At 48.1% G+C, this 23,155-nt stretch overlaps 4 protein-coding genes across 4 annotated transcripts; 1 reads left to right on the top strand and 3 right to left on the bottom strand.

Moving 5' to 3' along the window:
- Positions 1-368: 368 nt before the first annotated feature.
- On the bottom strand, positions 369-2,230 carry LOC149324475 (TNF receptor-associated factor 6-like). Its single transcript, XM_089565505.1, has one exon. The coding sequence runs from the start codon at positions 1,974-1,976 to the stop codon at positions 624-626; it is 1,353 nt and encodes a 450-aa protein (XP_089421631.1). The 5' UTR covers positions 1,977-2,230; the 3' UTR covers positions 369-623.
- A 6,249-nt stretch (positions 2,231-8,479) lies between these two features.
- Positions 8,480-11,136, bottom strand: LOC149324474 (uncharacterized). Its single transcript, XM_089565474.1, has one exon. It carries the CDS (start codon positions 10,909-10,911, stop codon positions 9,508-9,510), a length of 1,404 nt encoding a protein of 467 aa, XP_089421600.1. The 5' UTR covers positions 10,912-11,136; the 3' UTR covers positions 8,480-9,507.
- Positions 11,137-13,726: 2,590 nt separating this feature from the next.
- LOC149324473 (THAP domain-containing protein 11-like) lies at positions 13,727-14,825 on the top strand. The gene is made up of 2 exons (XM_089565502.1): positions 13,727-13,902; positions 14,559-14,825. Exons 1-2 carry the CDS (start codon positions 13,750-13,752, stop codon positions 14,610-14,612), a joined length of 207 nt encoding a protein of 68 aa, XP_089421628.1. The 5' UTR covers positions 13,727-13,749; the 3' UTR covers positions 14,613-14,825.
- Positions 14,826-20,508: 5,683 nt separating this feature from the next.
- LOC149324472 (uncharacterized) lies at positions 20,509-21,681 on the bottom strand. The gene has a single exon (XM_089565508.1). It carries the CDS (start codon positions 21,679-21,681, stop codon positions 20,509-20,511), a length of 1,173 nt encoding a protein of 390 aa, XP_089421634.1.
- Positions 21,682-23,155: the final 1,474 nt, after the last annotated feature.

Below are 23,155 nucleotides of genomic sequence, written 5' to 3'. Positions count from 1 at the left end.
GGGCTACAAATAATACTAACACGGAATCGCACGAGATGAATGAGGGAACGTGTCACTCAATTCCCACGTAGTATACGCATCCTGTGCATCAACGACACATGCCGTGACAGTGTCAGATGCTCTCAATAAATCGCGTGAGGAACACCTTTAAGCGGCACCCTTTATGCAGATTCCCGTTAGCGCTGGAACCTTGTCACCTAGAAATATGGGATTCATCACGCCGCGAGGAACGGGCAAGAAACTTTCACGTTTATTTCTCGCACAAAAATATCGAGATTCCAGCCGAACACTATAGGTCCCACTTCGTCAAAATGCATGGATAGCGTTGGCTGTTTAGCACAAATGTGCAAGACACACCAACCAAAAAATCGCAACCAAAACCAACTGTTTAATATTTCATTAATAAGAATGCATGCAAAAATAAACAACCAGCAAGAAGATCAAAGCAGGAGCTCAGTATGTTACAAAAATTGCAAAACCTGGACGCCCATGCTTGCGTCGCACAGCAAATGAACCAAACTGGAATGTGTCAAGAATAAATACTCTTAGGTGAATGCGAGGCAGCGGTGCACCAGAGAACACGTTATACTCTCAGTTCACGTCAAACTAAAAGAAAAAGTGACTTATGATTCAAACTGAAGCCGGAGGAGGAGTTTGTTGTTTTCGATCAAGCCACGTTTGTTCAATGCGTTGATCTTTACGCCATTGAAAGAGCCCCCCACAAAGATAACATTCTTACCAAACATAGGAAGGGCATCTTTGGGGACTGGATAAAGTGATCTTCTCATTGTTAGTTGTTTTGTGCAGTCGGAAGGGTTGATGAAAACTAGCTTAACCTTCTTGTCCATGGGCCACTTAATGAACTTATCGAACAAGCCTTCGATTATGTATACACGAAGCCAAATATTCCCCCACTCAAAGCATAGCCTCGGAACTACCAGGTATCCACAGTGGTAGCTAGGCTGGCCATCGTTGCCTGTGAAGAATTCCGAATGCCGAGACGATTTCGTGCAGAATCCCTTCCAATCATCTATGGTCCATTCGTACGGGACGGACTTGCTGAGGATGTCGCTACTGATCTTGAGAGACGCTACGGCCAGCAGTTCCAGGGCTTTCCCCTCGTCCTCTATCAACGGCGCCTGATTTTTAGCTGCTGACTCCGCCGAAAGTGAAGATCCGGCATCTGACAGCGTGCGGTTTTCGCAAAACGCTTTTACGACCCTGTCCTCCAAACGAGCCAGTACGTCTGTGACCTCTGAAGTGACTTCGCGTCGGTGTTTAGCTAATCCTGCCTCCGCTTGTGTCCCCAGCTCCGAAATCCTGTTTTGCAGGGCGGCTGTAACTGCGTCGGCGATATGGGCGCACTGGGCCGCCACGTTCCCATCGGTCTCGGGGCGTAGACGGTCCTCGAATGAATCCATCTTCATGCGCAGGGTAGCATTTTCTTCCAATATTTTTTCCAGCGTTCCTTTGACCTCCATAACAGCGTTGGAAAAGTTATCCTCTGATGCTTGTCCGAGTGCGCGCGGCTGTTCACAGTCGCACTCCCGATGCTTCGTAATGTCTCGGTGGAGGACTCTCTCGCTGCATCTGGGGCAGCTCACGACGTGGAACTGGCAGTCATTGGCGAAGTGCCCCAACATGGCGGAGGCGACGTCCTCGGCGTCGCAACCGTGCTCAGCATTCCAGCAGCGTACCTTGCGGCCGAGGATAGTGTCCCTGCCGAAGGTCGACCACGCCACGTCTTCCTCCTGGAAGGGCTCTTTGTCCAGTGGGCAGTGCCTGCGCGTGGCACCTGCGCCGTCGTAACAAGACTGGCAGAGGAGGTGGCGGCACGCCAGCATGGCCGCCGAGGAGGGAACGAGACCGCAGACACTGCACACTCTGCTCGACGGGAAAGGATTCACGAAACAAGTCGGCCGCCAGTCCAGGCCGCTGCCGAAACCGAACACTGTCTGCGCGCTTGCGGGTGCCATGGCTGGAGCACACTGTCAGGTGCTGCAAGTTCGAGCGATTGTCTTACAGCAGACTGATCGTGCCGTCTGCCCGTCAGCGACAGTTATCAAATATTCCGTTGTTCTTATCACTGCCGGCAAAGGGCGTTGGAGAAGGAACGCTCGACTGCGAAACAATCAGCGCGGTATGCAGCGAAGAGCCGATGACAGCAGCTGCTCGTGTGGGATGCGCTGGCATTAATTAGAAATTTCATTCTGTAATTCGGACTTTTCTGCATAATTAACGCGACGGCTGTTAAAAGGTCGTTTTTAACTGAAGCGCGGCACATGCACTTCGAACGGCCGGAAACGTTTCGGCGATCACTCATAAAAACGGCTACGAAACGGCTAGCGACACCTGGTATGCGCTGTGAAAATCAGGAGTCGGCGCGAACATGTGAACGGACACTGCCTTCAGCCGTCTTTTACTCTAGCTCTTTGTTACAGATCAGGTGAAAAGACGAAGAATTCTAACCACTTCTTTGAGATCAATTTCTGTGCCCCCGACAATAATCCTGTTTGAGGAGTAGTTGGCTACAATTTTCCGACTGCGCCAGGTACACATTTATCGTAGAATAGCGTACTGAAACTACTGTTTCAGATAAAAGTGAAACTTTGTCGCTTGTTAAAATCGTGTTCACGTACTGTTGCAAAATTTCGGGTTGTCTTATTCGAACTGTCAGATACATCAGAGGAGCCACAGTCAGATTGGAAAACAGATAACGTTGTTCCGGTCCAAAATAAAACGGTGTTCCCCTTCTCCTTTCCGATTACACTTCCAATTTGCTACTTAGTGCATGACTGTATTCACCACAGCGCAAGAAAAGAGAAGGACCAACCGAAATGCGACAAAGTGGACTTTCCCAGACTTGAGAACTATTTAGGACATGGAAGCATGAATGAAGGTGGATACATTATTTAATGGACGGAGCGCGTTTTTTGCTTCTTGTCATCTCTCATCTTCTTATATACTGCAGCACTTAGCACACACAGCGGAAAATAATTTCTTCCCCAACATATCACCGCGGCTTCAGGGCAGCGCACTGCCGCGTGACGCAATTCATTTTAATTTTCCCAAGACATTTTTTGCAAATTTTATTACGGCAGACAAAGTGACAGCATGGCGGTAGACGTTCTGAAAAATTTTGGCGCGGTTCTGGATTCATTTTTTCTGCTAAAATTCTCCCAGCTTGCCTTGCCGAATAATGTAGTGGGATAGCTTCAAAGTACGTTTCACAAAATCCGACCTTAAAATTGTAATAAATGGATAAGAATCTGAAATAGTGTCCACACTCTCATGTGCCCTATCGGGATTTGTAAGGGGACCTGATTCAGTTTAACAGATGTTTTCGACATTCGACATGACAGGACAGAATGTATTATATGCAGACGATATTACGCTTTGTAAGGTTTCTGATAACCACGAACGCACCTAGATCTGCACTGTACTCAGAACTAAGCCACTCTCTTCAACTTTGCCAAAAATGGCATGTCATAATAAGTGGTGCTAGTTTTTTCACATGTTCTGTCGCAGGGAGACGCGCGTACCTAGACAAAGATAACAAGCAGACCGTAACTAAACTGAAATAGTAATGTAGGAAATGTAACAATAAAAAGCTGGCGTGGTGATTATTCATTTAGAAGACACTTCGAGAAACCAAAGAGAGATAAATTGATTGATTAGACGCGCAGAGAGTTCGGCAGAGAAAATAAATATCTGGCCGGCTAATCTGCACTGGGGAAGGGGAAAGGAGAAGAAAGGGGGTCGCCATGGGTGATTATGTGGTGACTATGGGGTGAGAAGAGAGGTCAACCAAGATGAATGATCAAGTGCATTTCATCTTTAGAGTATGCATCACCTCCTTAAAGAGTACGATCAAGTGGGAGACGCGTATACAGTCCACTGTACCATGCCTAAAATATATTTACCGTTAAATCACACGATCACAATCATACTCCAATCGACCGCTTCATTTTCATAAAGGCCGCCGCGGTGGCTCAGTGGTTATGGTGCTCGGCTGCTGACCCGAAAGGCGCGGGTTCGATCCCGGCCGCGGCGGTTGAATTTCTTTGGAGGAGAAATTCTAGAGGCCCGTGTACTGTGCGATGTCAGTGCACGTTAAAGAACCCCAGGTGGGCGAAATTTCCGGAGCCCTCCACTACGGCGTCTCTCATAGCCTTAGTCGCTTTGGGACGTTAAACCCCATAAACCAAACCAAACCAAATCATTTTCATAAAGGCTCTTACTTTCATATCTCAAAGAGGTGACCACAGTATAAAAATAAGTGAAATTGCTGTCCGAACAATTTCCCCGTATCATTAAATAAAGAAACAGAATTTGGAAGAACGCACAGTGTCGAACAGAGCCAAGGAATTCGCGAGCGTCGTAAGACAGAATTGTCCCAGCCCATAATCAGCATGCCGCTGTGTTTAAGGTAGTAAGAAGTGTGTTTCTTGCGTGCGTCCCATTCCGAGATGATTTCTTCCAAGCCTCTGACAGCGCCACTCCATCCTGGCGTCGCAAAGGTAACGAGGTTCACAAACGCCACATTTGCTACCCTTTCATGACATAGCACGGACCATCGTGGTTGGTAAAAAATTTTTCTTCAACTACACCCTAATGGGTTTCCACTAAAAAACTTCTTGACAGCTTATAGAAAACGAGTCATAAGTGTAAATACTTCGACTTTTCAAACATCGAATTTTCTTCATTTTTAGTGATTCGCCGGTAATGTGTAAAGAACCGGTGCAACATTTGCAACAACGCAAAAATGGAGACGACCAACACCGACGTCCCTTCCAGCTGCTTATTCGCTAATCAGTACAACCAATACCCCTTCTTCTCATAACTCCTAAAACTACATTTCATCCGCAAAACTGGTTGAAGCATACCTACCCCCACTGTGAGTCGCATGTGTAGGTAGCTGCAGCACGTTTATAAACCAGCGGAGCGGGTAACTCGGAACGGGGCCCCACTAGTACCACTAAATCGAACTTCACAACTACAGTGCTGCCCCCTCACATGAGCGGCCTCAGAGATGGTTACGAAAGTGGCAGGATCATGGTTGCAGAATGCAGCGCGAAAAGACAACGACAAACGAAGAAGTGGATAGGATAGCGCCAGTCCTGTCCGCTTCTCCGTTTGTCCTGGTCTTTTCGCGCCTCATTTTTTAACCATGATCACTGACCAACAAGCCCAGACAGCCACTTTAGTTCATAATTGGCAGGAGCATGGCGACAAGACACCAACGAATAACTGCTGCGGGTAGCGTTGCCGACAGCCGGGACAAGGGGTCGATGCCACAGCTCCCCAGTGGGTACAGTTCCTTGCCGGTCAACACCGAGACGAAGCTGCCAAACCCGCTCAGGCAGAGCTCACTCCATGAACTTGCACAACTAGCAGCCGGTAAACCGATGGTGGCCCGTAAATGCCACGCCCGGAGAACACCAGGCTGACTGTTCCCAAAGCGCTCCCGACCGCCTACAAGAACTGAAAATGCACAATACTGAGCATCAAATTCGGCCCCACCCACGGAAAGCCAGTCATCGCCGTCAGTATCGCTCTAACAACTCCCAGGCCCGTGGACTCCAGGACAAGTAGGGGCGCACCCTTGAGGACCTTTTGTTCTTTTCTTAAAATAAATTTGTTCCTCCTCCTCCCCGCCTCACTCCTCTTCTGATACTTATATTAGTATATCTCATTTATACTAATATAACTACTGCATCACCGTATGCTGTACCTTCTTTTTTTATTCCCCGCTTATAGTAGTTTATGTCTCTCAAGTCACCTTACCATTTTTCCACATTTACTGAATACTTCCAATTACTTCTTCGTATTAGTTTTATTAATATTATCTTTCCCATTTTTAATTTTGCCATGCTTCTCTGTTTCTTTAACTATATTATTTATTAGAACAGCTATCCCCCATGTTCCGGGGGAAACATACCCACAAGGGCCCAACCGCTGCCTACCTCGCGATCATTTCTTAATGAGTGGGGGTTAGGGGGCGGGGTGGGGGGGGGGGGGGGGGGGGCTCGATTTCTTTAGTATACCCAGGGAGACTCCAATGCAGAACGAACAAGGGACCAATCCTCTCAAACCACTATTTTGTAAATCCGTAAGGACAAAGCACTGGGGTTGGAGGCTACGGATAGTGCCACGGGTTGTGTTCCACATGGTCGGCCCCTAAAACTCTAACGAATTATGGCCGCTAAATGTTTTGCTACACCCATCCGCATTCATTAATAAAGCAACTCAACTGATGTACACTTACGTATGCCGCAGACACTGTTGTGCCATTCTGATTTGTACTCGGTTCGTTTTGTTCTTGTTTTGTTTTTTGTTTCCCTATGTGCACATGCCTCGTTATTTCCATACTTTTGTATGAGAACGATACCATTATGAATGCATGCTACATGCTGTGGGATACTCTGATACTGCAGTCAAGTCATTCTAGGGTGCATCGACCTTTTTCAAGCCATTCTTATGGCTTGTTGTCGGCGCAGCCAACATCCGTAACATGTTGAATATATGAATCGAATTAACAGCTCCTTGTGCATGAGGTTCTAAAGCGCATATCGAGGCGCTGTTATCGAGCGTTCCCGCGGTGGTCGTAATAGTCATTTTCCCTTGTGTTAGTCCAGCAGCATCTCCATATATCTATATAGGGTGCTGGGACGGTGGTACCACACTCAGCCTCTTTCTTTGTGATGTGTATTTTCATCTTTGGATGCTATAGAAAGGATGCATATACCTCGGTGTTAGGTGCACCTTGATCGGCTGTCAATTTCTGAGCGGCACATTTGTTCCTGCGTCTACTGTTATGGCAGACTAACATGGAACCTCAGTAAGGCCTAACACACGGAACAGGCTTACTCCTGCTTGCTAAGTATGCCTCCAAACAAGTCTCAGCACTTTGGTCCCCGTGGTGACCTGGGACCCACACGGTTGAACCGTGCCTCCCCTGGGAATGCCCGTGCTCTCTTACATCGAGTAACGCCCCTAGAAAAGGAGGAGGAGAGGTAGACAATGCTGCCAACAACCTCTTACGCTTCATAACTTCATTCCCACAGGAAGGCTAGACAGGTACAGGGTCAGCCACACTTAGAGGGAACATGGCTCCGCGTGGCTGCGCACATGTGGAGCACCATGGCGACCAAGCCTGTAGTAAACTCGTGCAAAGGACAGATGACACGAATCCCCAAGTCAAGGTCGCTCTTCTCGTTCTCCACTATACATTGGTTCATGAACGGGTTAGATGCAATGGCACTCCGCAGGCAAGTGACCACGCGGAGCTGTGTTCCCTCTAAGTATGATTGACCCTACACCCAGTACCTCATGAATCGCTCACCCAAGAGGAAGAATATATTATCCGCATATTACGAACTGATCTGTGCACAACAGCCCGGTTACACCATTAGAACCCTACGCTTTAGAGACCAGAATGTCCACACGATGGGGCAAAGGCCACATAAATTCACATGGTGTGAGCATTCCAATTCAACACCACCTTCAAGCTTAATGCAAACACCCCAGAGGAGCAGTGTTAGACCGTTCTGCTAAGCGAGGACCCTGACCCGAAATGTGGACTGGCTGAATTTCTTTGGAGGAGAAATTCTAGAGGCCCGTCTACTGTGCGATGTCAGTGCACGTTAAAGAACCCCAGGTGGTCGAAATTTCCGGAGCCCTCCACTACGGCGTCTCTCATAGCCTTAGTCGCTTTGGGACGTTAAACCCCATAAACCAACCAAACCAAAGACCCCATGCTGCAGCACGCACCGCTGGGCTGCTCCACTATAGGCGTGAAACACAAGGCTTCAAAAATATTTCATGGTAAATGAGCACGTGTTCACTCAGTCAGTCTCTACCCACCAGCTCTAGCAACTGCTACCCTCCGCCACCAAGTTGGACCATCGCCCTCTCCAGGACCATGCCAACACAACTGATGGCTTCCAGATAAAGGCCACGAGCAATAGCCTCGGTACGCTGCGTTTATACCCACTGTAACCATCCTGACTCCGTTAAAATATCCTTATTAGAGCTGAACCCCAGTTACAAATAGGCTGCCCTTCAATAGCAAATAATCCCAACAACAGCGAACCCGTTCCAGCGGCTGTTTTTGGGCTCGACAGTACACACCCCCTTTTTCTTACTTTGCAAAGAAACATTTATTTGAAGCACTTCCTCATCACTTATCATGCCATCGGTTTAAGACCAACATGGGGCTCAGATGTGGGACACCTTCTATACAGACATTGCACAACTTCAGGATTTGCCGTGGTTGCGCGCAATCTCCACATTTCGCCTTTTCTCATCAACACAGGGCGTGATACAAGGAAGAAAAGTTGTGCAAGCCGCTGGTGGGGTGTCACGATAATGAAAACATTTTTTTCGTATCTAAAACTGGTGGTTGGTCCCGCTATTCCGGTAGCCCGTTGGATGTTGCAGCCGCTATTGACCTTGCCGCTATCTGTACGCGTGTCTTAATGCTTCGAGTAAACAGCTGGAAGTGGACAATGCATCCGCCGCCTCGATTCTCTTTCTCGTCAGTGTTGCGCATTTTTCTGATTAACCGCCACACTGCACACGGCGAGAAGTTTCCGCAGAGACTTGTTTCAGATAAGGTTTGGTCAAGTCGGTCCACTATTAATAACCCAGCTCATTCACTGCAACAGAGCATTCGCAGCAAAGCCAGTTTGACTGTCGAAAGCAACCAGATTGACAATGCATAGACTTCGGTAATTGCGTCAAGCAATGGCCCCTGCATGCAATAATACAGGCTTTCCCTCCTAGCTTGCATGCTAGAGAGCTAGGCGGCGGAATTATGCGACATGCTGCTGCCGTTGGGAGGGCATGCAGTAATTCTAAGTCCCCGTAAATTGCCTAGGTTGATGATTCAGATGACATTCTCTGGTAACAAATATAGTCACATGGAGGAGGACGAGATGAATAAGGGAATGTAATAGTGTATTCCAACCCCGTATACGCACCCTGAATTTCAACGACGCACGCCGTGTAAGGTGCTCTCAATAATTCGCACCAGGGACACCTTTAACAGATTCCCTATGAGCGCTGTAATCTTGTCTGTTGCAAACATTACGATACAGCCCATCGCGGGGGATGACGAAGAAACTTACACTCATATCCTTCGCGCAAAAACGTATATGATTCCAGCCGCATAGCATACGCCCCGACTGCATCAAAATGCATGCATAGCGTTGGCTCTTTCGCACAATAGTGCAAGACACACCAAAGCAAATAAACTGCAACCTAAATGAACTGTTTAATGTTTCATTGACAGGACTGATTTCAAGAACAAACAACCAGAAAGAACATCAAAGCAGGTGCTCCGTATGCTACAAAAGAGGCAAAACCTGCAAGCCCATGCTTGCCTCGCGCAGCGAATTAACCAAATGGAATGGGTCAAGAATAAACGCTCTTGGGTAAATACGAGGCAGCGGTGCACCAGAGAACGCTGTTTTAGTTCACGTCACAAAAAAAAGGAAAAGCGACTTATGATTCAAATTCGAGCCGGAGGTGGAGTTTGTTGTTTTCTATCAAGCCACCTTTCTTCAACTCGTCAACCTTTATCGAACGAAGAGTGGAACCTACAAACAAAACTTCTTTACTAAACTCAGGAAGGGGATGTTTTAGGAGTGGATGAAGTGATTCTCTTAATGTTAGTTGTTTTGTGCAGTCGCAAGGGTTGATGAAATCTAGCTTAACCTTCTTGTCCATGGGCCACTTAATGAACTTGTCGAACAATCCTTCGATTATGTATACACGAAGCCAAACATCCCTATTCTCAAAGCATAGCCTCGGAACTACCAGGTATCCATAGTGGTAGCTAGGCTGGCCATCGTTGCCTGTGAAGTATTCCAAACGAAAAGACGATTTCCTGCAGAACCCATTCCAGTCATCAATGGTCCATTCGTACGGGACGGACTGGCCGAGTACGTCGCTGCTGATCTTGACAGACGCTATGGCCAGCAGTTCCAGGGCTTTTACCTCGTCCTCTACCAACGGCGCCTGCTTTTTAGCTGCTGACACCTCCGAAAGTGAGGATCCGGTATCTGGCAGTGTGCGGTCTTCACAAAACGCTTTTACGACCTTGTTCTCCAAACTCTGCACGTTCCGCTCACACCTCTTGCTGTTCTCTTTGATGGTCCGCTGGATGTCAGCCAGCGCGTTTCTGACCTCTGCAGTGACTTCGCGTCGGTGTCCAGCTAATCCTGCTTCCGCTCGTGTCCCCAGCTCCGAAATCCTGTTTTCCAGGGCTGTCACTGCCTCGGCTATGCTGGTGCACTGGGCAGCCACGTTCCCATTGGTCTCGGGGAGTAGACGGTCCTCAAATGAATCCATCTTCATGCGCAGGGTAGCATTTTCTTCCAATATTTTTTCCAGCGTTCCTTTGACTTCCATAACGGCGTTGGAAAAGTTATCCTCTGATGCTTTTCCGAGTGCGCGCGGCTGTTCACAGTCGCACTCCCGATGCTTCGTAATGTCTCGGTGTAAGACCCTCTCGCTGCATCTCGAGCAGCTCACGACGTGGAACTGGCAGTCATTGGCGAAGTGCTCCAACATGGCGGAGGCGACGTCCTCGGCGTCGCAACCGTGCTCAGCATTCCAGCAGCGTACCTTGCGGCCGAGGATAGTGTCCCTGCCGAAGGTCGACCACACCACGTCTTCCTCCTGGAAGGGCTCTTTGTCCAGTGGGCAGTGGTCGCGTTTTTCACCGACGCCGTCGTAACAGGACTGGCAGAGGAGGTGAAGACAGGGTAACATGGCCGCCGAGGAGGGAACCAGACCACAGACACTGCACACTCTATTTGATGGGAACGGTTTCACGAAACACGTTGGACGCCAGTCGAGGCCGCTGCCGAAACCGAACACTGTCTGCGCGCTTGCGGGCGCCATGGCTGGAGGCAGGCTGTCAAGTGTCTTCACAAGCAGCGTCTCGCCACAGTCGAGTGAGGCTGTAATCTGGGTGCCGTCCTTATCGCCACTGAGCAGGGGCGCCAAGAGGAAACACTCGACTGCGAAGCTTTGCGTACGACAGCCAACGGATAGGCGGAATCGCAGCGCCTCTACAATGCGTTGTCAATGATTCGAAGAAATTATAACTACCACGTCTACCTGATAAGAAACGCGACGTCCTTCGGGAGGTCGTTTTTTGCTGTCTCGCCGGCTACGGCTACTACGTAAGCAGAATATTTTCCGTCAGTCTGTCTTGAAAACGAACACGGAACAGCTAGCGACACCTGTTACGCGCTCGCTGAAATCAGAAAATGGCGCGAACGTCGAAATAAAAACTGCATTCAGGGGGATAATGCTTTATCTTTAAGCACCGCAACTGAAGAATGCGCTTGTAGATATAAACTGCGCATAGCGGAGTAAGCCTGGAAGGATGTTAAATATCTGCATCTTTTATTTTTAATGCGAGATCAATATATGGCTCTGTCGCGTCAACAAAAAGTGTCTGCAAAACGTACCCGGAAATTCTGTCCGCATGATTACGTCATTCTCTGAAGATAAACGTGTGAAAGTGTGATTGTGATAGACAGTGTGCGATAAAATGTTGCCATGGGCAAATTTGGTTGAAGAGGTGTGATTAGTTAATAAAACGAGAAAAAACGCGAAAAAATACACTTAGATATCAAAATAGCGATGGACGTCAATATAGCGCATGGACGTCACAGCAGCAAAGGATGTCGATATAGTATGTGGACGCTCTGCTTTGGCATTACTCCCTGAGGGTCGGCACAATGATCTCAGTGATTTTTTTTTTTTAAGTGAGAGCTGCGAAGAACCGAAAACGTTTTCGAAATGCCACTAAAATAAGCACGTACCGTATTTTCCGGTGTATAAGACGCGGCTTTTTTTTTTTCAAAAATCTTGCTGGTGCGTCCTATACAAGGGTGCGTCTTATATGCGAATTTTTCGTTTTTTTTGTGAGTTCAGAAGTTACTCAGGTTCACGTGCAAGCTTTTTTCACCGAAATAGCGGTGGCTCAGTGGTTGTGTTGCTCGGCTGCTGACCCAAAAGACGCGGGTTCGATCCCGGTCGCGGCGGCAGAATTTCTTTCGAGGAGAAATTCTAGAGGCCCGTGTACTGTGCGATGTCCGTGCACGTTAAAGAACCCCAGGTGGTCGAAATTTCCGGAGCCCTTCACTACGGCGTCTCTCGTAGCCTCAGTCGCTTTTAGACGTAAAACCCCATGAACCATATCACTGCCAATGATGCGGTTGTAACACGGTTAATACTTCCATACCGGGACCACGGTGTGGAACCTTTTTAGGTGAACTTTATCGTGAAACGGCGGGGATGACGTTTCCGGGTTAAATATGCGGCTGTTTCGGAGGCCCCAAGCAAAAAAAAATATGAAATGCCGAAAGGTGGTGACAATCGTGCTTATCGTCTTTGTCAAGACAAGCCAAGACAAGCCGGTATTTTTTTTATTTACCCTTTGCAACTTTGTTTGCTCAGCGTATACGTAGTACGTACATAGTGCGAAGAGAATGTTTCACGCGCGTTGCCTCCAGAAATGGGCAAATTTTTTGATAGCGCATCCGAAGATTAAGACTTCGAAGGTTTTAAGTAAAAATGTAATGTTGTTATGAACATAAGGAGAGTTCTTTCGTTTTTTTTCTTTTTTTGCAAGAACATGGGTGGGTATGGCGGGAGTGTTGCCTTTTTTCGATTACTTTTCGTTGTTTAATAACCTCTCACAGGTACGGTGCATTTTGGCGATGGTCGCACAAGCATGTTTAATTAATCCTTATTAGCCTAACAGGGTAAATTGGGGTGCGTCTTATACATCAGTGCGTCTTATATACCAACTTTTCCAATTACAGCCTGCATATAGGGCGGGTGCGTCTTATACACCGGAAAATACGGTAGTTGTTTTCCTTGTGGATGACACTCGAATGTAGTTAAAAAAATTCGCTGTGGTTTAGCTCTGGTTAAACCTGGAATGACGCGATAGGTACAACTGGCCGAGTGGAACTCGCTCAGTCGAGTTGCAAAGTCAGTCTTTCGCCGCTCCGTTTCGTTGGGCGTTCCTTCTCCATCTTCGTCCCTGGACGTGGATGCACTCTCTCCCCCTCTCCCCCTTTACCCTCCTCCCCCACTCGGTTTCGCTGGTGCGCCGCATGCCGGCAGCTGCCCGCACCACGTGACCAACCACGGGGCCAACCACGGCGCCGCCACGCTGAAGGCTCGAAATGCTAGGGTAACATAGGCGCACGGCGCGCACATCAGCTGCGTGCTATGACGTCATTACGCGCATGCGCACAACTGACGCGGCGCTCCGCCGTCGGCGCAGCAGCGAGGAGCGCGGCGCGCACACCAGCTGCGGGCTATGACGTCACTTCGCGCATGCGCGCAGCTGGCGGAGCGGTGATGCCACGGCCCAGCGCGCAGGCACGCTGACCTCGCGAAGCGGCTGGCGTAGTGTAGCTATCGCTACAAAATGGCGTTCGGAAGGGATAGGCCAGCAGTGTCAATACCTCCTAGAAAGACTTCAGGCCAGCGCGCTCCCAAATGTCACGTGAGCAACGTCATTTCCGGTAGGCGATCGCCTCTTCGAGGGTCGGTAGGCGCGCGCGCCCGAAACGAACCGACGAACCCCGCAGTCGGCGCGCGCGGACCAGCGGCAGGAAGCCTGCCGTTGCGTACATCGTTCTGGTGTTGTTCTGTGTTTCGGCACTGGGTGCGCGTTCCGCGGTTGTCAAGGAGTGAAGTGCGGCTATCAGCATGCCTTACAAGTGCTGTGTGCCGAAATGCCGGGGAAACTACGACGAAGACTCGAAAATTCAAGTCTTCTCATTTCCGAAGGACGATGCCCAGCGGAACAAGTGGCTGCGTGCAATACCACGCAGGGACTACCAAGTTACAGCTTCTTCAAGGGTAAGAACTGCTTTAATTAGCCTGTTGTGTACCTTCATGCCCGCTTTTACGCTGCGCAAAGTTCACTATCAGTGCGAGCATATTGAGCGTTAGGCCTAGAATCCGTTGTGCCGCATGGAGGGACGAGGCGACTCTCACAATGCTTCCTACGGCTGACAAGCGAAATACTTTCGTGTTCATCTTAAGCCGAAAGCCTTTAATGCCTCATACTGTCGTTAGCAGACGCGTCGGCAGCCGTGTCGACAGACGCGTCGGCAGGAGTTTCGACAGACGCGTCGGCAGGAATGTCGACAGACGCGTCGGCAGCCGTGTGGACAGATGCGTCGGCAGGAATGTCGACAGACGCGTCGGCAGCCGTGTCGACAGATGCGTCGGCAGGAGTGTCGACAGACGCGTGCACGTTAAAGAACCCTAGATGATCGAAATTATCCGGAGTCCTCCACTACGGCGTCTCTCATAGCCTGAGCTGCTTTGGGACGTTAAACACCAAATACCATGTGTTTTCTGCGAAAAGTGTTCGTTCAGCCTGTGCTTGCATCAGGAAAGAATCTGCCAATACCAAAAAAAACTACCTTGAGCACGTATACATAATTAATGTCCTTTCGGAGACACTGTGATATCTATTTGTGGTACAGCCCCTGTTTTCGTTTTTGCAGGTCTGTGCGCTGCACTTCCATGAGAGCTTTATTAAAAAAAACAGTCTATCATGACCCAAGGACTGGAAAGGTTATCGAGACCACTTTGCCGGTGCCACGACTGGACCCTAGCGCTGTGCCTTCAATATTCAAGGACTGCCCATCGTACCTGTCTACACCACAGTGTTCCAAAACAAGAGAGGAGCATGTGCTTGTTTGTACGTGGAGTGTTTATTGCTTTGATTTGTTCTCGCAGTGCCATATTATGTGAAGTAACCAAGTTCCTCATTCTAGTCTATTGCAATTGTTTTTCATCATATATGTTTTGTGCTTAACCGTGTGTTGCTAAAAGTTTTGTGTTATTTTGGACTGCGAACCATGACTACCTTCGTTTCCTTGATGTTTGTTGCAGTGACCTGTTCTACTGTATGTGACATGGTCTAAGTCTTAAGTGTGACCATGAGTACAATTTACGTTTTCATATTTAAAGGGTATGTTTGTTTTACAAATCTGTGGTTACTACCTGGCAGTTCAATTTTGTTATCTTGATGCTTCATTAGTTCTGTTTACTGTATGTATATTGTATTGTCTTACATTTATTTATAGCGCCTTTGCATGCCCATGATCAATAAACCGAAATTTGCCTTTTGGTTGACGACTAAATTTTGCCTCATTCTTGAATTTTCAGCAAACAATAAATTCCCCATGGGAGCAGTAATTGTAGAACGCTGCAATAGGCACCATTACACAGTAATGAAGGTGACGATCGAGTTGCTGTTGCCTCCATCATCCCGAATTCACGTGACGCACGCCGCTGAAGCCGAAGCCAGCGAAGCGAAACAACTGTACTGCAGAATTCTCGCGTTTTCTATCAGTTATTCCCTCACCTAGAGTAGTTTGTCAATCTTACTTCTCTAAAAAGTGCACTGCAGCTGACCACGCCCCTAGTTATTTCACAGCAGGCTCTTCCTTTCTTTATAAATGAGCGCACGCCTATCTTTTTGTACGCTTGTAAACTAAACCATCCTAAAAAAGCGACACCAAGCGCGGCGGAGGAAGCGAGCGACGCGGCCATCCGCCTACTGGATGTGACGTCACTCGCGCAGCGCGCAGGCCTCAAGTCTTTCTAGGAGGTATTGGCAGCGTCCGTTTAGTGTCCGTTTTACGTTTTACAGTGGGAGCCCTCCGTGGTCCAGGCTTGGATTCAGCAAGGCAGCTTTAAATGGCCGCCATACCGGATTATTCTGATGAACTCTAGGTTTGGCTGCATCGCGCGATAATACATGCACTTTCAAGAAGCTCGCAAGCAAAGCAACCCCACCAGTGCACCTAACTCGTCGCAATAGCCAAATTTGTTGGGCCACAGTGCCGAGGGCACCAGCATTTTCAAAATTGTAAAAACTGATATGGATATTACTTACGATGGGCTACACGCTTGTGAATAATTAACGAGCCTAACAGTAATAGTTAGAGTTAACTGTTAAGTATTGTAAACCAGCCCACTAGTTAACACGCCTTAAATGTATTTTGATGTATTACACTGCTGGTAATCCAATGGCGAAAAAAGCGCTCTTCGAACTCAAAAAGGAGATTTTTAAAAATCTGTAAAGTCTTAGGTGAAACATCCTGCATATGTGGTTAGTGGTAAAGAGAAACCGCTACTTCCGTTTATTGAGGCGAAAGCCTTTAATGGCTCATACTGTCGTCCGCTAACAAAGCGTGTCACACGCGTTTAAATCGGGAACTAAAAACGATAGAAGAAAGGCAATCTTAGGTAGAGGAGGAATAAATGAACCTAGAAGACAGGTTTGGCTACTGCAGATTAATTAGATAATTATAGGCAAAAATGTCGAAATTGCGTCGAAATAGCGCGGACGTCAATATATCCACGGAAACGGTGTGACGTCACATCCACCGGAAGTCGTCACAGCATAGCAAAAAATGCCACAGAATGGTCGGGAAAACGCGGGATCTGTGTCGAATTAGATGGAAAAATGTGTAATTAAGCGTAATTAACACGTAAAATCCCCGAAAGATGTATAATTTGGGTATCGATATAGCCACGGGAAAAGTGTGACGTCACATTGACAGGAAGTCGTCACGGCATAGCGCCATCGGCTTTCGCCTCTAAACACTCTAGTTGCCAAAGTGTCCTCGTATTTTTTCAACTCTAGACATTTAATAAAAATACTAGTTTTTGACACTTTGTACTCGTCCGAAAAATATTACTCTGGTACAGTAGTGAGGAAAAGCGCTGGCATTGTCTCGGCGGATAAGATATGCGTTAACAGATTTTTGACACACGTGTCACGCAGTGCGATAAAATAAGGACAGCGTCGTCTCCCCACTATCCCCGCTCTCATGAAAGCGTCGTTCTTCGCAGCAACCAGGACGACATTTGTCATCTTTAAAACAGCCAATTTGGGCGAAATTTTCGATTTTTGAATTTATTTTCGTTCAACCTTGGGATCTTTGTCTGTTCTGTATGAAAAATTTAGCAAAATACGCAGTAGAAATTTAGAAAATAACGCTTTTTTGACCTGTGGTCGTCAAAAATTGTGAAGGAATCACGCTTGTGATGGTCCCGACGGACCGCAAGTTCCGCGGGTTTCAGACGAAGTACCGCTACCTTAGGATCCCGTGACGAAGCACCCCTACCTCTGGATCACTTGACGGAGCACCGCTACCTGAGAATCATGTGATGGAGCACCCCTACCTGAGGATCACGTGAGGGAGCACCCCTACCTGAGGATCACGTGACGGAGCACCGCTACCTTATGATCCCGTGACGGAGCACCGCTACCTTATGATCACGTGACGGAGCACCGCTACCTGAGGATCACGTGACGGAGCACCGCTACCTGAGGATCACGTGAAGGAGCACCGCTACCTTAGGATCACGTGATGAAGCACCCCTACCTTAGGATCACGTGATGGAGCACCCCTACCTGAGGATCACGTGATGGAGCACCCCTACCTGAGGATCACGTGACGAAGCACCGCTACCTGAGGATCAAGTGACGAAGCACCGCTACCTGAGGATCACGTGACGGAGCACCGCTACCTGAGGATCACGTGACGGAGCAGCCCTACCTGAGGATTACGTAATGGAGCACCCCTACCTGAGGATCACGTGACAGAGCACCGCTACCTGAGGATAACGTGACGGAGCACCGCTACCTGAGGATCACGTGATGGAGCACCCCTACCTGAGGATCACGTGATGGAGCACCCCTACCTGAGGATCACGTGACGGAGCACCGCTACCTGAGGATCACGTGACGGAGCACCGCTACCTGAGGATCATGTGATGGAGCACCCCTACCTCAGGATCACGCGACGGAGCACCGCTACCTTAGGATCACGTGAAGAGGAGAGATCTGAAGACGACAATTTCCGCTGGTTGCAATGCTGTATTTCTTTGACCAAAAGCAAAATCTGAGACGATAAACAAGGGAAACGAATGAACGTACTTTAGTTTCGTTTTCTGAGCTTTCACATTTTGCGCAATCGGCAGCACTGATCCCTTCGTAATATAGAATATAGAAATTAATATAGAATGGTCCTAGTCGTTGCGAACGAACCTGGAGAGGTTGAGGAGCGCAACAAATATCTCGATTTTTTTAATCGTGCAGTAGTATGTCAAATTAATTTCTGTAATAAACGTTTTAACTGTTTATGGTTTAAGAGTATTTAATGTCCCAAAGCTACTCAGGCTAAGAGGGAAGCCCTAGTGAAGGGCTCCGGAAATCCTCAACCACCTGGGGTTCTTTAGCGTGCACTGACATCGCACAGTACACGGTCCTCTGGAATTTCGCCTCCATCGAAAATCGACAGCCGCGGCCGGGATCGAACCCGCGACTTTCGGGTCAGCAGCCGAGCGCCATAACCACTGAGCCATCGCGGCGGCAGAAACGTTTTAAATTCAATATGTATGCTGCAGATCATAAGTACCAGCCATGTAAATTAAGAACTAATAGCTTCATCGTTCGGAATCGGGCATTATGAACAATGTGGCATAAAAAGAACTCTGGAATTTATACTTTATTCAAGACCCGGGGATGACTAGACGAGGGTGTTAATTATCATTGCCCAACTACTGCGCCCGCCAGATGAAAATAAAACGCAGCGCTGTATTTATCACACAAAAAAATCATATCTGTACCGAATTTGGTCACGCCTCATTCATTCCCCTAAACACCTGACCAACACTGATCCCACTTCTAGTTATTGATCAATTCGCTCTCGCCTTACCATGAGCTTGCCGTCCCGGTTAGCTCAGTTGGTAGAGCGACTGCTTCGGTGAAGCGGTGGTGTCGGGCTCGAACCCCGGACCAGGAGAATTTTTCTGTACCTACGAAGTTCCTGAGGAAGCTCTATAGCTTTCCTCTGTAGCCGTATGGCTGCGCTTGGGTGGATGCCAATAAGCAATTACTCCCTTATTACAAATTTCCTCCATCTTAGAGGATTCCCCTAAACGTTTAACCCACATTAAAACTTCCTGTTGGGCGAGTTGGTAGTTCATATTGAATTAGAAATATTAGAAATTAGAATTAGAAATTAGAAATATTAGAAGCCGTTTGTAAGGTGTTCCACTGGAGTGGTTTATTCCATTCCCCTGTCTTGTGGAAAGTTTTATGTAGGCCAAACTGGACGTTGTGTCAACGACCGTCTAGGGGAACACGCCCTAAATTTAGAAAATAAAAGCGATAAAATACAAGCATCTTGTTGCACATGTAAGTAAGTGTGGAGCATGCGTGGCCCGGTTTGAGGAGACAAAGGTTCTTGGCAAAAGTAAAGACAGGACAGCACGGATAAGCCTAGAAGCCTACCACATACAGAAACTTGGCAGCGAGTGCATCAGCGAACCTTCTTTATCTCTGTTCCAGGCTGAGATTGACTATTTTAATGCAGCTACTTAGATGGAAGATAAACCGAAGTGTGATGCCCTTGTCTACCCGCGCATGCGCTCGCGATTTGATGGCTCTGACTCAACCTTTGTTTTGTTTTTTTGTCATTTTTTCTCACGATCCTTCGGCCTATAAAAGGTGTGGCTTTCACCGAATAAATTCAGTTGACAGTTAGCGCTTGTGTGTGTGTTTCCTCTCTTTTTTGTCCGTGTCTTTGTTTGCGCTATAATATTTCTAATTCAATTTAACCCACAAATATTGGAAGTCAGCCCACCCCGAGAAAGGGAATTTTACTCATATCCTTCGCATAAAACACACCTAAAATTGAGCCGAATAGTATAAGCCGTGACGTCACCAAAATGCAAGGATAGCGCGAGCTGCCTCGCACAAATGTGCAAGACACACCATACAAAATAAACTGCAATTAAAATGAGTCATTTAATACTTCATCATTAAGATTGGATGCAAGAACAAGCAACCAGGAGGCGCATCGAAGCAACTGATCAATGTGTGACACAAATGGCAAAACCTGGATACCCACGTTTGCATCGCAGAGCAAATCAAGGAAACTAAAATTCATCGAAAATAAACGCTCTTAGATAAATGTGGCACAGCGGTGTATCAGAAAACACCGTATGGTCTCCGTTCACATGAAAATAAAAACTACGTCCTGTGGTTGGGATTCGAGCTGGAGGTCGATCTTGTTTTCGATCAAGCTACTATCGTGTTATGAGCCGTCCAACTGAGGATCCCATAAGCACAACTTCTTAAGTAAACTCAGGAAGGGGATGTTTAACGAGCGGCTGAGTTGCGCTGATTGAAGTTCCATGCCATGTGCAACCGCAAAGATTGCAGGACAGTAGCTTAATATTCTCATCCATGGGTCACTAAAAAAGCATCCGATCACGTACACACGAAGCCAAACTAAGACTTCCACGGCAGAACGTCTGAACTACCAGGTATTCATGTTAGTAGCTAGGCTGGCCATTGTTGCCTGTGAAGTATTCAGAAGGTGAAGTAGCTTATTCACGGAATCCATCCCAGTCATCAATGATCCATTACTAAGGGAGGTACTTGCTAATAAAGTCGCTAACGACACCGAGAGAAGCAATGGCTAGCTGTTCCAGAGCTTTCATCGCGTCCTCTACTGGCTCTGTCAGTTCCTTACCTGACGTCTTCCCAGAATCTACCAGCTTGCGTTCTTCACGCAAAGCTTCTACGACCTTGACCTTCAGTGCCACTACGTTCTGCTCATACTCCTGGCTGATCGCCTCCCTTATCGTCTGCTCGTTTATAGCCAGCGCGTCTCTGATCATCGAAGTGATATCCCGTCGGTACTCCGTTAATGCTGCCTCGGTTTCATTCCGACACACTGCGCTATTCTTCTCCATTGCGACATTAAGTGCGTTAGAAACAATCGTGGACAGTACCGCTTTATCCTTGTCGAGATGTTCTTGTAACGATGTTAGCTTCATCATCACGGAGGCGTTTTCTTCCGACAGTTTGCGCAACGCTTCCTTTACTACACCGAATTCAGATAAAGCGGCCTCGGCCTGGGTCCTCAGCGCCGGAACACTGCTTTCCAAAGCGGCTGTCACTGCGTCGGCAATACTGGTGGACTCAGCTGCAAAGGCGCCACTGGTCTCAGGGTGTTGTAGACTGTCCTCGAATGAATCCAACTTAGTGCGCAGGGCAGCATATACTTCCAATACTTTTCCTAGCGCATCTTTTAGTTTTGTAAAAGGGTTGGCTAAGTTATTGTCCGATAGTTGCTGGCGTGCGCGCGACGATCCACAGTCACAGTCCAGATGCTCCGCAATGTCCTGGTGAAGGACCACCTCTCTGCACCTAGGACAGGTCACGACGTGGAACTGGCAGGCGTTGGCGAAGTGCTCCAACATGGCGGAGGCGGCGTCCTCGACGCCGCAACCGTGTTCTGCATTCCAGCAGCGCACCTTTCGGCCGAGGATAGTGTCCCTGCTGAAGGTTGACCACAGCACGTTTTCCCCCTGGAAGGGTTCTTTCTCCAGAGGGCAATAGCTGCGCTTGCGTACGCTGCGGTCGTAGCACGGCTGGCACAGGAGGTGGCGACAGGGCAGAGTTGCCATCGTGGAAGGTACGAGAGCACAGACACTGCAGACACGGCTCGGCGGGAGAGGGTTCGAAAACAAGATGGACCGCCAGTCCAGGACGCTGCCGAAGCCGAACACTGTCTGTGCACTTGCGAGAGCCATGGCTAGAGGCGCGTTGTGAAGTGCCACAGCTTTGATCGTCTTGCTCACAGCCGACTGCGGCTGACGTGTGCACGTCAGCGACAATTATCAAAGTTTACGTCGTGCTTGTCACAGCCGGGAAAGGGCGTGGGAGGAGGAAACGCTCCACAGGGTAGCTCTGAGCTTGTCATATTCCGAGCGGGCCAAACGCAATCGGTGCGCGCGTAAGCGCTGCGTTGCCAATTCTTCGAAGAAATTCTGTCCTTCCTTTTCCTGATAAGAAATGCGACGGCTTTCAGGTGGCTGTTTCGAGCCTGTTGCGCTGCCCAGCCGCCTGGAGACTGGGGATACCTTTCGTTCGCCACTCTTTCGTCGATGTGCTTTGATAACGGCCACATAGAAACAGATTAGGCTCGAGCCCGTTACCTTTACCAAATCAGCTGAGTAAAGATTTCGGTTCATATTCTCAGCAGCAGAGTGGTCGAGCCCTATTTCTGGCAAGCGTGCTCCCCTCTGCACGTGCTGCAAAAATCATGCGTTGGCCCGAACGTAGGAAGGAAAACTGTATTAACTGTACTTTAGCTCTTACTGCATGAATAATTTAAGCGGCAGAACAGCAAACGGTATATTTGTGGTTTGGAACGACGTGGATATCGAGGAAGCTCTGTGGCGTCATACCGGCATATCATCATCATCATCAGCCTGACTACGCCTACTGCTGGGCAAAGGACTCTCCCATGTATCTCCAATTAAGCCTGTCCTTCGCCAGTTGCAGCCACCGTATGCCCGCAAACTTCTTAATCTCGTCCGCCCACCTAACTTTCTGCCACCCCCTGCTACGCTTGCCTTCTCTTGGAATCCACTCCGTTACCCTTAAGGACCAGCGGTTATCTTGCAGTAAGACATGATGTTGGGCTAGTCGGTTCATGGTTAGAGCGAAACAAAACTGCGCGAAGAAGACGGGACAAAAGAAAGGCATGTCAATCATAAGCCGCATGGTAAATAAAATAAAACGTAAAAGTTGATTAAGCGACAGTTGATAGCCAACATGTATATAATGAAATAAAAAAACAAAAATGAAAAATGCAAACTTAAAAACGAAAAATAAAAATAAGGCAAATAAATATAAAAAAACAACAAAATATAGCAATAGAAGAAAATTTGAAAAATGAAAAATAAAGCAAAAAAATAGAGGACAGGGAGAGGCTTCCGCAATTCCGCTCCCAAGCAAACTCAAGTGCAATACTGTAAATTTTTTTCATCGCCCGGGCACTGCTCCATTTTGATTCAGGCGAATCAACCAAGGTCCCGCAACCTCACACTCCCGTCCGGCTTTCCTTTAACCGCAATTAAGAGTTTCCCTCTCCTTCCTGCTTCCCCCACCCCTCGCCCTTATTTCCCTCCCCGGCGTGGAACGACAGCCGAAAAAGCGTGTTGGCGTGGTGCTCACGTGATAACGGAGCTCACCTTTTCGAGGCCAGAGATGCGAGTCGGT

This window comes from Amblyomma mixtum, unplaced genomic scaffold (genome assembly GCF_055824585.1).
Source record: "Amblyomma mixtum isolate Tamu unplaced genomic scaffold, ASM5582458v1 scaffold_29, whole genome shotgun sequence".
Taxonomy (NCBI): domain Eukaryota; kingdom Metazoa; phylum Arthropoda; class Arachnida; order Ixodida; family Ixodidae; genus Amblyomma; species Amblyomma mixtum.
This window is presented reverse-complemented; position numbering and strand designations above follow the sequence as displayed.